At 44.5% G+C, this 13,368-nt stretch overlaps 1 protein-coding gene across 6 annotated transcripts in view; it reads right to left on the bottom strand.

The window, feature by feature from the left end:
• LOC110525628 (calcineurin-binding protein cabin-1) overlaps positions 1–13,368 on the bottom strand; it is a 67,554-nt gene that overhangs the window by 41,527 nt on the left and 12,659 nt on the right. For 2 of the 6 annotated variants that reach the window (XM_090237421.1, XM_021605912.3), the window contains exons 27-31: positions 13,135–13,358; positions 9,030–9,095; positions 8,175–8,363; positions 7,527–7,978; positions 3,660–3,773 (exon numbers count right to left, since the gene is read on the bottom strand). In XM_090237421.1, the coding sequence (XP_090093547.1) occupies positions 3,660–3,773; positions 7,527–7,978; positions 8,175–8,363; positions 9,030–9,095; positions 13,135–13,358 (1,045 nt within the window). Of the gene's footprint in view, positions 1–3,659; positions 3,774–7,526; positions 7,979–8,174; positions 8,364–9,029; positions 9,096–13,074; positions 13,359–13,368 lie in introns of all 6 variants that reach the window. The other 4 variants (XM_021605916.3, XM_021605913.3, XM_021605914.3 and 1 more) reach the window with 4 other exon arrangements.

Genomic DNA, 13,368 nt, shown 5'->3' with positions numbered 1-13,368 from the left:
CTATAGCGCGCGCGTGTTGCTCTCTTCCTATAGCGCGCGCGTGTTGCTCTCTTCCTATAGCGCGCGCGTGTTGCTCTCTTCCTATAGCGCGCGCGTGTTGCTCTCTTCCTATAGCGCGCGCGTGTTGCTCTCTTCCTATAGCGCGCGCGTGTTGCTCTCTTCCTATAGCGCGCGCGTGTTGCTCTCTTCCTATAGCGCGCGCGTGTTGCTCTCTTCCTATAGCGCGCGCGTGTTGCTCTCTTCCTATAGCGCGCGCGTGTTGCTCTCTTCCTATAGCGCGCGCTTGTGTTGCTCTCTTCCTATAGCGCGCGCGTGTTGCTCTCTTCCTATAGCGCGCGCGTGTTGCTCTCTTCCTATAGCGCGCGCGTGTTGCTCTCTTCCTATAGCGCGCGCGTGTTGCTCTCTTCCTATAGCGCGCGCGTGTTGCTCTCTTCCTATAGCGCGCGCGTGTTGCTCTCTTCCTATAGCGCGCGTGTGTTGCTCTCTTCCTATAGCGCGCGTGTGTTGCTCTCTTCCTATAGCGCGCGTGTGTTGCTCTCTTCCTATAGCGCGCGTGTGTTGCTCTCTTCCTATAGCGCGCGTGTGTTGCTCTCTTCCTATAGCGCGCGTGTGTTGCTCTCTTCCTATAGCGCGCGTGTGTTGCTCTCTTCCTATAGCGCGCGTGTGTTGCTCTCTTCCTATAGCGCGCGTGTGTTGCTCTCTTCCTATAGCGCGCGTGTGTTGCTCTCTTCCTATAGCGCGCGTGTGTTGCTCTCTTCCTATAGCGCGCGTGTGTTGCTCTCTTCCTATAGCGCGCGTGTTGCTCTCTTCCTATAGCGCGCGTGTGTTGCTCTCTTCCTATAGCGCGCGTGTGTTGCTCTCTTCCTATAGCGCGCGTGTGTTGCTCTCTTCCTATAGCGCGCGTGTGTTGCTCTCTTCCTATAGCGCGCGTGTGTTGCTCTCTTCCTATAGCGTGTGTTGCTCTCTTCCTATAGCGTGTGTTGCTCTCGGAATGGGCATTTACTCTATTCGTGGCAGATTCAAATTAGCTACTGCCACGTAAGAAAATTCTGACTATAAAATATGCAATTAGTTTGATTTAGTTTATATTTCTTAAACTCTCCCACACAGAAAATATTGCGCACCTGGAGAAGTGGCAGCTGGGTTCCGGTCATTGCGTAGTGTCACAAATTCAACCGAAATGTAGCCTATAGTTGTAATGATTGAGTTTTAAGCTATGAAGCCTATAAGATAGGGCTCTAAAGAAATACTAGTTTTGCCCCCCCCCATGGATTTAAAATGCCCCCCTCAGGACTGTCATCCTGGAGCCCAGCCTGCAGAGCAGTTAGCCCTGCACAGCCCTGCCTGAGGGAGCAGGCCAGAGGACTTAGGCCTTTATTTACTGCAATCATCAACATTATGTTATGAAGAGCATTACAGCAACTGTAAACTAAATATATAGGTTTTATCCATATCAAATCCATAATATTATTGTCCATCTACAGCTGTGTTTCCATTGGGGATTCCCTGTCATGGTTGATTTATTTCAGGCCTGGGCAACTCCAGTCCTCAGGGGCCTGACTGGTGTCACACTTTTGCCCCAGCCCCATCTAACACACCTGACTCCAATAATCATCTAATCATGATCTTCAGTTAAGAATGCAATTTGTTTAATCAGCTGTGTTTTCTAATAAACCTGTTTAGTTACTACATTATACATATTCTTCGATGCACAACATTTACGATTGGTGAAAAACAAGATGATTGAGACTACGAGAACAGTTATAAGAAGGCTTACTACCAGTCAAACAGAGGGTGCTGCATGCCACAGTCTGGAACATGTCAAAACAGCAGAATATAGGTTAGGCTACTCTTGATGGTGGCCCAGTTGATGTAACACCAGCCAAACCCAGATGAAAACTAGGCCAGTGTGACCTACATTAGGCTGCAATATAGGACTGAGTGCAGTGATTCTCAACTGGGGGGGGGTCTTGGCGAAATTTGGGTCACGGGAGGTTTCGAATGGGTCGAGAGTGTCTGAGAATTTTATTTTTAAAATTGAAATGGAAAATACTCCAGTCTGAACTTAAACTACTAAAACCAGGTAGAAGGGTGTAATGAGCCTGCATTTTTGAATAATTTAAAATCCAAAAACTTTCTTCAATTAGTACTGTCAATAGAGCTAATAACATCACTATTTAGCACAGTTGGTTGATTTTGTTTTTCAAACCAGTGAACTTACTAACATTCCTTATCAAGAATATGGGCAGCATTTATTACTAACAATGGAAAAGGAGGGGATGTAGTTCCCTTGTCATATACACTGAGTGTACAAAACCCACCTGCTCTTTCCATGACCAGGTGAATGCTATGACCACTGTTAAATTCACTTCAATCAGTGTAGATGAAGGGGAGGAGCATGAGTCAACATTGGCCAGCATCCCTGTGGAAAGCTTGACAGTGTGTAGAGTTCATGCCCTCACGAATTGAGGCTGCTAGGAGGGCAAAAGGGGGTGCAACTCAATATTAGGAAGGTATTCTTACTGTTTTGTACACTCAGTGTAAATTGCTACATTGACTATCAATATAGCATTAAAAATAGCTTTTCAGATGGCATTTTGCCAATTTTGCAATGCAAGTATTGGGTCGTGACTGAGACAATCTGGTCCCGTGGCAAAACCAGTAGTGAACCAATGATCTAGAGAAACCTTATTCAGGTGGTGTGGCCTGGCCTCCCCATTGAAGAACACTCCACTGAAGACCAAGTCCCATCAGGTAGCCTACCATCTCATGTCTAATATCATCTCCCATCCAGCCATTTGGTCATTCTGTCACTGAGGAAAACCAGCACAATCATTGTCCCCTCTGTCACACAGAAGGCACAACACATATCACCACTGACAATGACTGGTCTGTCTGTCTGTCTGTCAGACTCAGGGATCAGTGATACTGAAGGCCATGGCAGACAAGACAACAGCTGTTGAGTCACACCACTGCTGATTTTCATCTTTGACTTTTGATGAGACCTGGGAAACCTGCTCCGAGTAGGCCTACTTCCTGGCTCAACACCAGCAGTGACATTACTGTTCATTGTACTCGTCTCCAGACCCTCCACAGACCGCCACACATGCTTCAATTCATGACAGTGCTACCTGGGATTCCATAATTAGGCTTAAAGCAACCATACAATAACATGCAAAGAACGTATTGCATGGATAACTGGGACTAAGAAGAGTTGCAGCAAGGAGAAATATCTCTTGGAGGACTTACAACAGGATGTAATGAGAAGGTTGACACACTAAGTATGTAATTCCCAGAAGTACCCTTTTCATTTAAGTTTAAACAACTGATGCAATGTTGGAATCTCTAAGTCCTCCCTCTATTGTTTTAGCTATTAAGGGTCTCTCCTGGTGCAGAATGTTATTGCTACAAGTCGAGGAGGAAGTCGATTGGAAGACACGCCAAATTAACTCTCAGCATTTCCTTCCAGTCACTGACTTCTGATTAGATTGAGTCAAATTGGGTGTAAATTCTGTAACTTACTATTGAGTTTGCAATATTCCAAAAAATAACTTCACTTTCCAAACTGTAAAACAAACTGAGAACCAGGACTGGTGCATAGTAATGTTAGCCAGGTGAGTAACAGGACCTTGATAGCAGAGCTGGCTTGGTGAACTTACATTGAACAGGTTTGTCTTGTTCCTCTCGCAGAAAAGTCCTTGTGCTGGCATGTGCTTCAGCTGTTGCCATGGGACACTGCTTCCTAGCAACACATCTCGTGCCCACCGCAGATTCTAGGAAAACATAAAACATAATCAGAAGACTGGGGATATGAAAACGGTCCCTCAAGAGGCAGACCACAAACAAGACTAAAAAAGGTGAAACCGTTAGCTACATCATACCACAAGTTTCTTTGAATCGCTCTTTTTCATCTGCATCATCCACTACCTAACCTCACTGTTTTGCTACCTTGTTCCCTGTCATAGCAGCTCTGATGGACACAACTAACTGCAGTTTAACAGTACAAAGTGACTGTAGCTGAAGTCAAGTTATTGACATGAAAGTGGTTCTCCCTTTTTAAAACGTCACCGTTCTCCCTTTTTAAAACATCACTGTGATGTTCTGTAAAAACCCAGGGCCAAATGACCTGCGATTACAGGTCCTCCTGTCAATCTCTGACTTCCTGATTAGCCTCAAACTGTCTGTCCCAGCCAATTCATGTTTACCCTAACTGTTTCTGGGAGAACTAGAGGCTTTACTAGAGGGGGGCAGTTCACCCCCAGCTAGAGAGGAGGGATTCAACTTTATATTCAAGTAGATATAGTTCATCCAATAGTAACTTTTCATTTTTACATAAGGTGTGTAAAGTTGATAATCGTTTTACAAGCAGAATGGCATGATCGGGAGGAGAAGCTTCACTTCAAGTTCCAAGCAGTCAAAACCATTTGTTTTTGAGACAAGGGTGTCACCAAAGCTGTGTTCTATTCATTAGGAACAGTACATTGCCAGCGGAAAGTATTCAGACCCCTTGACTTTCTCCACATTGTTAGATTACAGCCTTATTCTAAAATAGATTTTAAAAAATAGCATTTTTTTCTCAACAATCTACACACACCACCCCATAATGACAAAGCAAAAACAAGTTTGGAAATATTTTCCTAATTTATTAAAAAAATAATAATAATTGAAATATCACATTTCCGTAAGTATTTTGACCCTTTACTCAGTACTTTGTTGAAGCACCTATTGCAGCGATTACAGCCTCGAGTCTTCTTGGGTATGATGCTACAAGCTTGGCACACCTGTATTTGGGGAGTTTCTCCCAATCTTCTCTGCAGATCCGCTCAAGCTCTGTCAGGGAGCGTTGCTGCACAGCTATTTTCAGGTCTCTCCAGAAATGTTAGATCGGGTTCAAGTCCGAGCTCTGTCTGAACCACTCAAGGACATTGAGACTTGTCCCGATGTTGTCTTCACTGTGTGCTTAGGGTCGTTGCCCTGTTGGAAGGGGAACCTTCACCCCCGCTCTGGAGCAGGTTCTCTCTGTACTTTGCTCCATTCATCTTTGCCTCGATCCTGACTAGTCTCCCAGTCCCTGCCGCTAAAAAACATCCCCACAGCATGATGCTGCCACCAATATGCTTCACCGTAGGGATGGTGCCAGGTTTCCTCCAAACGTGAGGCTTGGCATTCAGGCTAGAGTTCAATCTTGGTTTCATCAGACCAGAGAATCTTGTTTCTCATGGTCTGAGAGTCATTTAGGTGCCTTTTGGCAAACTACAAGCAGGCTTTCATGTGCCTTTTACTGAAGAGTTGCTTCCTTCTGGCCACTATACCGAAAATACGTGATTGGTGAGATGCTGCAGAGATGGTTGTCCTTCTGGAAAGTCATCCCATCTCCACAGAGGAGCTCTGTCAGAGTGACGATCGGGTTCTTGGTCACCTCACTGACCAAGGCCCTTCTCCCCCGATTGCTCAGTTTGGACCGGCGGACAGCTCTAGGAAGAGTCTTGGTGGTTCCAAACTTCTTCCATTTAAGAATGATGGAGGGCAATGTGTTCTTCTTGGGGACCTTCAATGCTGCAGACATTTTTTTGGTACCCTTCCCCAGATCTGTGCCTAGACACAATCCTGTCTCGGAGCTCTACAGGCAATTCCTTCGACATCCTGGCTTGGTTTTTCGGATGGGGCCACAGTGTCTCCTGACCCCTCCTGTCTCAGCCTCCAGTATTTATGCTGCAGTAGTTTATGTGTCGGGGGGCTAGGGTCAGTTTGTTATATCTGGAGTGCTTCTCCTGTCCTATTCGGTGTCCTGTGTGAATTTAAGTGTGCTCTCTCTAATTCTCTCTTTCTCTCACTCGGAGGACCTGAGCCCTAGGACCATGCCTCAGGACTACCTGACATGATGACTCCTTGCTGTCCCCAGTCCACCTGGCCGTGCTGCTGCTCCAGTTTCAACTGTTCTGCCTTATTATTATTCGACCATGCTGGTCATTTATGAACATTTGAACATCTTGGCCATGTTCTGTTATAATCTCCACCCGGCACAGGCAGAAGAGGACTGTCCACCCCACATAGCCTGGTTCCTCTCTAGGTTTCTTCCTAGGTTTTGGCCTTTCTAGGGAACTTTTCCTAGCCACCGTGCTTCTACACCTGCATTGCTTGCTGTTTGGGGTTTTAGGCTGGGTTTCTGTACAGCACTTTGAGATATCAGATGATGTACGAAGGGCTATATAAATAAATTTGATTTGATCTTTGCTCTGACATGCACTGTCAACTGTGGAACCTATATAGAATGGTGTGTGCCTTTCCAAATCATGTCCAATCAATTGAATTTACCACAAGTTGACTCCAAGTTGTAGAAACATCTCAAGGATGCTCAATGGAAACAGGATGCACCTGGGCTCAATTTCGAGTCTTATAGCAAAAGGTCTGAATACTTATGTAAATTAGGTATTTCAGTTTTGTCATTTTGGGTTATTGTGTGGAGATTGCTGAGGAATTGTTTTTATTTAATCCATTGTAGAATAAGGCTGTAACGTAACATAATGCTGAAAAAGTAAAGGGGTCTGAATAGGCACTATGTATTATCATATTTAATACAAATTCATAAAAGCTATCAGAATTTTCTGCATAGAGACAGAGCTATTCAAATTCTCATCTATCCACCACACATTCCTGTTACAATACTAACCCATAAATCTAGTATTCTCTAACAAATGTATAATAACCTTAGCCTGTAATTTAAAACACAGAGGAAGTAGGATTTGTACTGGAAAAACAAATGGGTTCATCGCTTATTAACCAAGAGGTCTACAGACCTGAACACCCACAATGCTACCACTGGTCGCTAACACTGAGCAGTAGGTAGTCACTTGACATTTTACCAGAACTCCACAGGGAATTAAATAAACAATTATGGACTTACTTTCAGGACCTATTCACTTCTTAAAGGTGTAGGCTTTGTGATTTTGTTGAGTCTAAAACACTGGGGCAGTAAAATAAAGCAAGTCACGGGCCCAGGTCCGTCTACCTGCCTGAATGAATCCTCTAACAACAAGATGAACAGCACACTCTGAGGAGAGTAACAGTAACAGTTCACTAAGCTGTTATCAATGGCCAGAACTCTGCCCTGGCTATTGGCTAATCCAACTTCATTGAATTGGGACCAGCAGTCCCCATAGGATGGTCTGACTGGCAAAATGCTTACTGTAGGACGTCACGACACTACGCAGCCTCGCTGTGCCAAACCTGGCTGAGAGAGCACTGTGCTGTTGCCACCCACGCACACCTCTACCCACAGAGCCTTGTGTACAAAGCACACTCTCCTCTTTCAGCACCTTCTGTAGTCACATAAACTGCAGGCAAACTAGCACAATTGAAAAGAGGAACTAGACTCATGGTGTCAGAGGGAATTAAAATGTCAGATTTAATGCCACTGATGATAGGTTTACGGTCTGGTATATAAATTGTTTAATTTTCCTGTTTAAACATTCTGTGAATGAATGTTAGTGACCATGCATGCTATGGGGGAGGATGGGCTAACTAACCTGTTGGGTCTTGCTGTTGGTGTAGAAGAATGCCAGGCGATAGAGGCTCTTGTAGTGCTGAGGGAAGCGGCTCAGGCAGAGGAAGAGAGCACGGACACACATCTCCACCAGCATGTGGCGCTGCTCTGTCCGCTCAGCAGGGAGGGCCTTGGGCACCTCCACAACCTCTGGAGGGGGCTCGGGCCATCTCTGGTGACGGCTCTTCCCATCGCTGGCGGGAGTCTGGGGGGTGGCCTGAGGAGTGGGGGTTTGGGGGGTGACCTGGGGAGTGGACGAGGCCTTTGGTGGGGTGGATGGAACAGGCAGTGCATGAGGGCAGGGATCTATGGTCGGCTTTTGGGCATCAGCCTCAGGTACTGTCACTGACATGGTGTCTTCTACTTCTTGGACTTGTTCTTTGTCCTCCAGCAAGATTACAGTCCCACCCTCGTTGCTTCTTCCCCCATGTGAGCCTTGAGGAATTCAGGGTTTGAAGAGGAGCGAAATATTAACATGATCCATTCTCAATATGTCCTGTCCCCTCTAAAACACAAGTCATTGGCTTACAATATCACAAAAGAAAAACCCCATTTAGCAAATACTAAAGCTGGTGTTCGGGTAGAACTAATTTCCTTAACTGCATTTCAGGATAAAAGGAACAACACCCACCTGTGTCTTCAACTGTAGGCTGGCCCTCCTTGATGGGGGTGGTGTTCTCAGAGGAAGACGTACTGCCCTTCCCAGACTGAGACTGTAGCTTAACATGGCTACTGTCCTGGGAGCTGGCGGGGTCTGTGAAGGCATCCTGGGTGGAGTTAGAGTCAGACAGCATCACCACCACACTGTCCTGACTGCGCTCTGCCAGGGGTCAAACACAAACACAGGTCTGGCATGGGTGCCAGTCACACGCATGGACCAGCCATACCCATGGATGGGCCACGGACACCCACCTACTCCTTATCAAGGGATCAATCACAAAGCAGTTAAGGTTTTCATTCAGGAATAAAATAGGTACTTGTATCCAAGAATGAAAAGGGGTGTGTGTGTAGCAAAGTATGTATATTTATGCAAACATCATCAGGTTCATCTGCCAGACAGCCATTACAGTAATCGTACATACACAAAAATCTCCAGACCTTAGTCATGCTTCGAGGGAGGCCTCTGCTTTTACACAGCACTCAAGCCACCTAAAAACTAGATGCCAGCATTCTTCTTAATAAGCACATTGTGCAACCTCAGCAAGAAGCTGAAATCCTCTGCAGATAATAACCAAATTAGCAGGGCAACAAAGTTCTGTGAAAGGAACTCAGGGGACTTGTTAAAGATTCCCTGTAATTAGCTAAATGTACAAATTTAGCTGATATAGGTGTTGCAAGGACTGCCCCATAAAAATAAAAAGTGTGGAGTAGTGACGAAGTTTGTGGAACTCATTTAGGGACACTTTTACACTGAGCAATTGTGTCCCTAAAATTGTGCATGATACTCTGTAATGTCCTGGATATAAGAGGGTCTTAAGTGCAGTACCATTCAGGGATGCCAGCCACATTGGAGACCTGGGCAGGCAGTAATCATGGTCAAGTTCTGGGGTGGCTGTTGAAGATATTGGGATATGCTTAAATAAAAAAATTTGCTTCATTCCTGATTTGACAATTAGACATCATATTACATACAGTACATGTGTGATTGAGGAAAAGAAACATCATATGCTTCAATTGAGAACAGCACCGCCTCTACTCCCCACAATTGCTTACATATTGCGGTTACCATGATGCGCTTCAGACAGGCATCAAGCAGGAAAGGCTCGGCATCCACTGGCAAACCTGCCTGCACACGGTGGTCCATTTCTACCATCCATCTCAGAAGATGTGTACCAATGAGGGTCCAACCACAGTCGGACTGATTTGGCATTATATCATCATACTAGCGCTGACTTTGCTGATAGCTACTTTGAGGAAAAATAGTACTTATTATGTATGACGTGGTTGTCCCACCTAGCCATCTTAAGATGAATGCACTAACTGTATGTCACTCTGGATGACTAAACTGTAAATATCAATTGAACACAATTGCAATGGAAAGCATAGTAATCATTGTATAACTTTTAAATACAATCAAATAGGTTAAGATCTCTGTTGCAAACGTAAGCAACACCAAACCCAAGCCAAATAGTAACCCATAGTAGCCCATGAACCATTTAATGGATTGTTTGTGAGAGGACTGAATTTGTCCAGTGGCAGCACACATCCCTTGGTATCCACATGCATATACATGACAAAGCAGGTGGCAGAAGCAAGCAGGCAGAGAGGTAGCAGGCAGGTGGGTAGGTAGGTAGGAAGGAATCTGGAAAAGGTGACAGAAAAACTGGCAACATGGGCAATATGGCTGCAGTAGTCAGACATTCAAGCTAAACAGGGCATAGGGGGGAAACAAAATACCAAAAGCTGTTTTTACAGTATATACTGCCAAGATATTTTGCAAGGCTGTTTGTAATGAATGGTCAATTTATACTGAACAAAAATATAAAACGCAACATGTAAAGTGTTGTTCCCATGTTTTATGAGTTGAAATAAAAAGATCCCAGACGTTTTGCAAAAGCACAAAAAGCTTATTTCTGACCAATTGTGTTTACATCCCTGTTTGTGAGCATTTCTCCTTTGCCAAGAGAATCCATCCAACTAACAGAAGTGGCATATCAAGAAGCTGATTAAACAGCATGATCATTACACAGGTGCACCTTGTGCTGGGGACAATAAAAGACCACTCTAAAATGTGCAGTTTTGTAACAACACAATGCCACAGATGTCTCAAGTTGAGGGAACGTGCAATTGGCATGCTGACTAGAGGAACGTCCTCCAGAGCTGTTTCCAGATAATTAAATGTTAATTTCTCTACCATAAGGCACCTCCAACGTTGCTTTTGATAACATGTCTAACCAGCCTCATAACCGCAGACCACTTGTAACCACGCCAGACCAGGAACTTTCGATGGCCACTGGCATGTTGGAGAAGTGTGCTCTTCACGGATTAATCCCGATTTCAACTGTACCGATGGCGTCGTGTGGGAGAGCGGTTTGCTTATGTCAAAGTTGTGAACAGTGCCCCATGGTGGCAGTGGGGTTACAGTATGGGCGGGCATAAGCTACAGACAACTAACACATTAACATTTAATCTATGGCAATTTGACTGCACAGAGATACCGTGAAGAGATCCTGAGGCCCAATGTTGTGCCATTCATCCGCCGCCATAACATCATGCATGATACTGCAAGGCCCCATGTCGCAAGGATCTGTACACAATTCCTGGAAGCTGAAACTGTCCCAGTTCTCCATCCATGGCCTGCATACTCACCAGACATGTCACCCACTGAGCATGTTATGGAAAACTCTGGATCAATGTGTACAACAGCGTGTTCCAGTTCCTACCAATAACCATAAACTTCGCACATCCATTGAAGAGGAGTGGGACAACATTCCACAGGCCACAATCAACGGCCTGATCAACTATGGGAAGGAGACGTGTCACGCTGCATGAGGCAAAACGGTGGTCACACCAGACACTGACTGGTTTTCTGATCCATGCGCCTACCTTTAAAAATAAAAAAGTCATCTGTATTCCCAGTCATGTGAAATCCATAGATTAGGGCCTAATGAATGTATTTCAATTGACTGATTTCCTTTTATGAACTGTAACTCTTTAAAATCTTTGAAATTGTTGCATGTTGGGTTTATATTTTTGTTCAATATTTACAACAGCATTCATTCAATGATACTGTATCTTTTCACTCAAGGCAAATATTTGTTTTTACCCCTTGACGTCTTTGCAACAATGTAACAAACATAGTAAACAATGCTGCAGTGAATATCATTTAAATTATGGGAAACAGAAGCAAATTGTACATTATTGTATATAGCTCTGTGTTTCTATAAGTGAAAAGCCTTTCAACTTTTGTCAGGAACATATTATGCAAATATCTCATCCTAACTTCCCACTAAGTACAAACAGACACACGCACACTTCTTTGTACGTGATATTTTCACGATTGCGTCCCCTCTGTAAAATATGCTCTTAAAAATGGTCCATAAATATAAACATAGTTTTAGTCCACTGAGATTTGGTGCATTTTTTTTTATCCACACTTTGTTGAAGCACGCAATCATCTCACCGGCAATTGGGAGTTCAGAGTAAACTGCTTTTGTCTCCCATCACACTACTGTTGTCATGCAATGCTAAGTGCTAAAATGTAAAGCAAAGTTGCATCAGTGCATTAACTGATATCTTGTTTGTAATTAATTTTGAAAAGCTACCTCCCTTGTACTGAAGGATCTCTAACCATGCTGTTATATTGTATGACAATATTGTCTGTATGTGGACAGTGTAGGTCTAGTAAAGTAGAATCATTGAAATTACTCTTTACAAAGGTGACTGATTCCCCACACTCTTTAAAAAGAGTGTGTACTCTAAATTCAGCCCCTTCTCCCCTTTCCCTCCCTCTACTAACAGGCCTGCTGCTACTAGTAAACCAGCCATCAGTAATACTCATACGGCACTGCAAAACAAGCACTAGACTTTGGTTTATTAATCGAACTGCGCTCACAGTAACGGGCACAATTCTGAACCATAGTTTTGTTCTCAGATCCCAGTCTCAGTACAGCTACCAAACTTCCCTTGACACATATTTGTTTAAAGACAAGCTTTTGTGTCTAGAAGTGTCCAATCAGTGGGTGACAATCTTCAATTTAGCTCAGTTGTTTCAAGTGAACATGCAGTGAAATGCCACTAAAGAGTACTGTGAGGTACCTCAAGCAATTCAGCAACTGTTCACTGGGATCAGGTAAAACCTCTCAATGGAAACCTGGCTGTCTGTGGCTCTGGGATTGTCACAGCGGGTCTAGAGTTAACAACACACTAAAAGCCTGCTGTGTCCAGGACAGACCTCTACTTTACTGGCCATTACCCCCTATAAAGACACCACAGCTTACAGGGAACATATTGGCAACCAAGTCTAATGTGATAGTCAGCAAGCCTCTTGCATTATTTTCATAAATAATTGCCCTGCTATAATTATTTGAATAGTAAGAACAGTCATCAGAAACACCTGATGAAATCAAAAGAGCATATTATAAAATCAAAACAGGATCCATTCTCAAAATGTCTTCATAAGAGGCGATGAGAAAATGATCTATGCAGGGACACAAGGTCTCCTGAAGTTGCACTATAAACTGGTGATGTCATCAAAAGGAGAAGCAAGGGAAATGGGAAAGAAGGGGTGGGGGAGGGTGACAACCACAAAAATCTAAATATTGACTATATATATTTCAACACACACACAAACAGGCCTGGACGCTGTCTGCCAAACTCAACCTTCACACCTGTTTGCCTAAACTAAATGCTGTTGATTTTATAGTGCAGTAAAACAATATCCACATATCCTGAGATGCCATATTGCCCATTTTACCATGATATCCCAATCACCCAGTGCATATGGGGTCCTTACTGGAACCAAAGCCATTATCATCATAGTGATGAACCTTCTAACCACCACTACTCCCCAGCCCAGTGAGATTCCTCACCCAGCCCAGTGAAGGAAGGGCCCAGAGGCCCAGAGGCAGCGTCTAGGACTGGGACTGTACCATCAGCCTGCTGCTCCTCCTCATGCTGCTGCTGCCACGTCTGCTGCTGCCTCCTGAGGGTTTTACGTTTGACGTAATCGTGGTCGACCGGAGTGGCCGTGTAAGGTGGGGATGTCAGACCTGCAGCGTTGGAGGGGAGGGAGGCCCCAAGAACATCCGCCGCAGCGCACACAGACGACACAGAGCAGTGGGAGTCCTCGTCCATCATGAAGAGGGGCTTCTCCCTGAGGTGAG

The sequence above is a fragment of the Oncorhynchus mykiss genome, chromosome 6 (assembly GCF_057628025.1).
Source record: "Oncorhynchus mykiss isolate SJ-2025 chromosome 6, ASM5762802v1, whole genome shotgun sequence".
Lineage (NCBI taxonomy): Eukaryota > Metazoa > Chordata > Actinopteri > Salmoniformes > Salmonidae > Oncorhynchus > Oncorhynchus mykiss.
The sequence above is the reverse complement of the archived record's forward strand: the minus strand, read 5'-3'. Positions and strand labels throughout refer to the sequence as shown.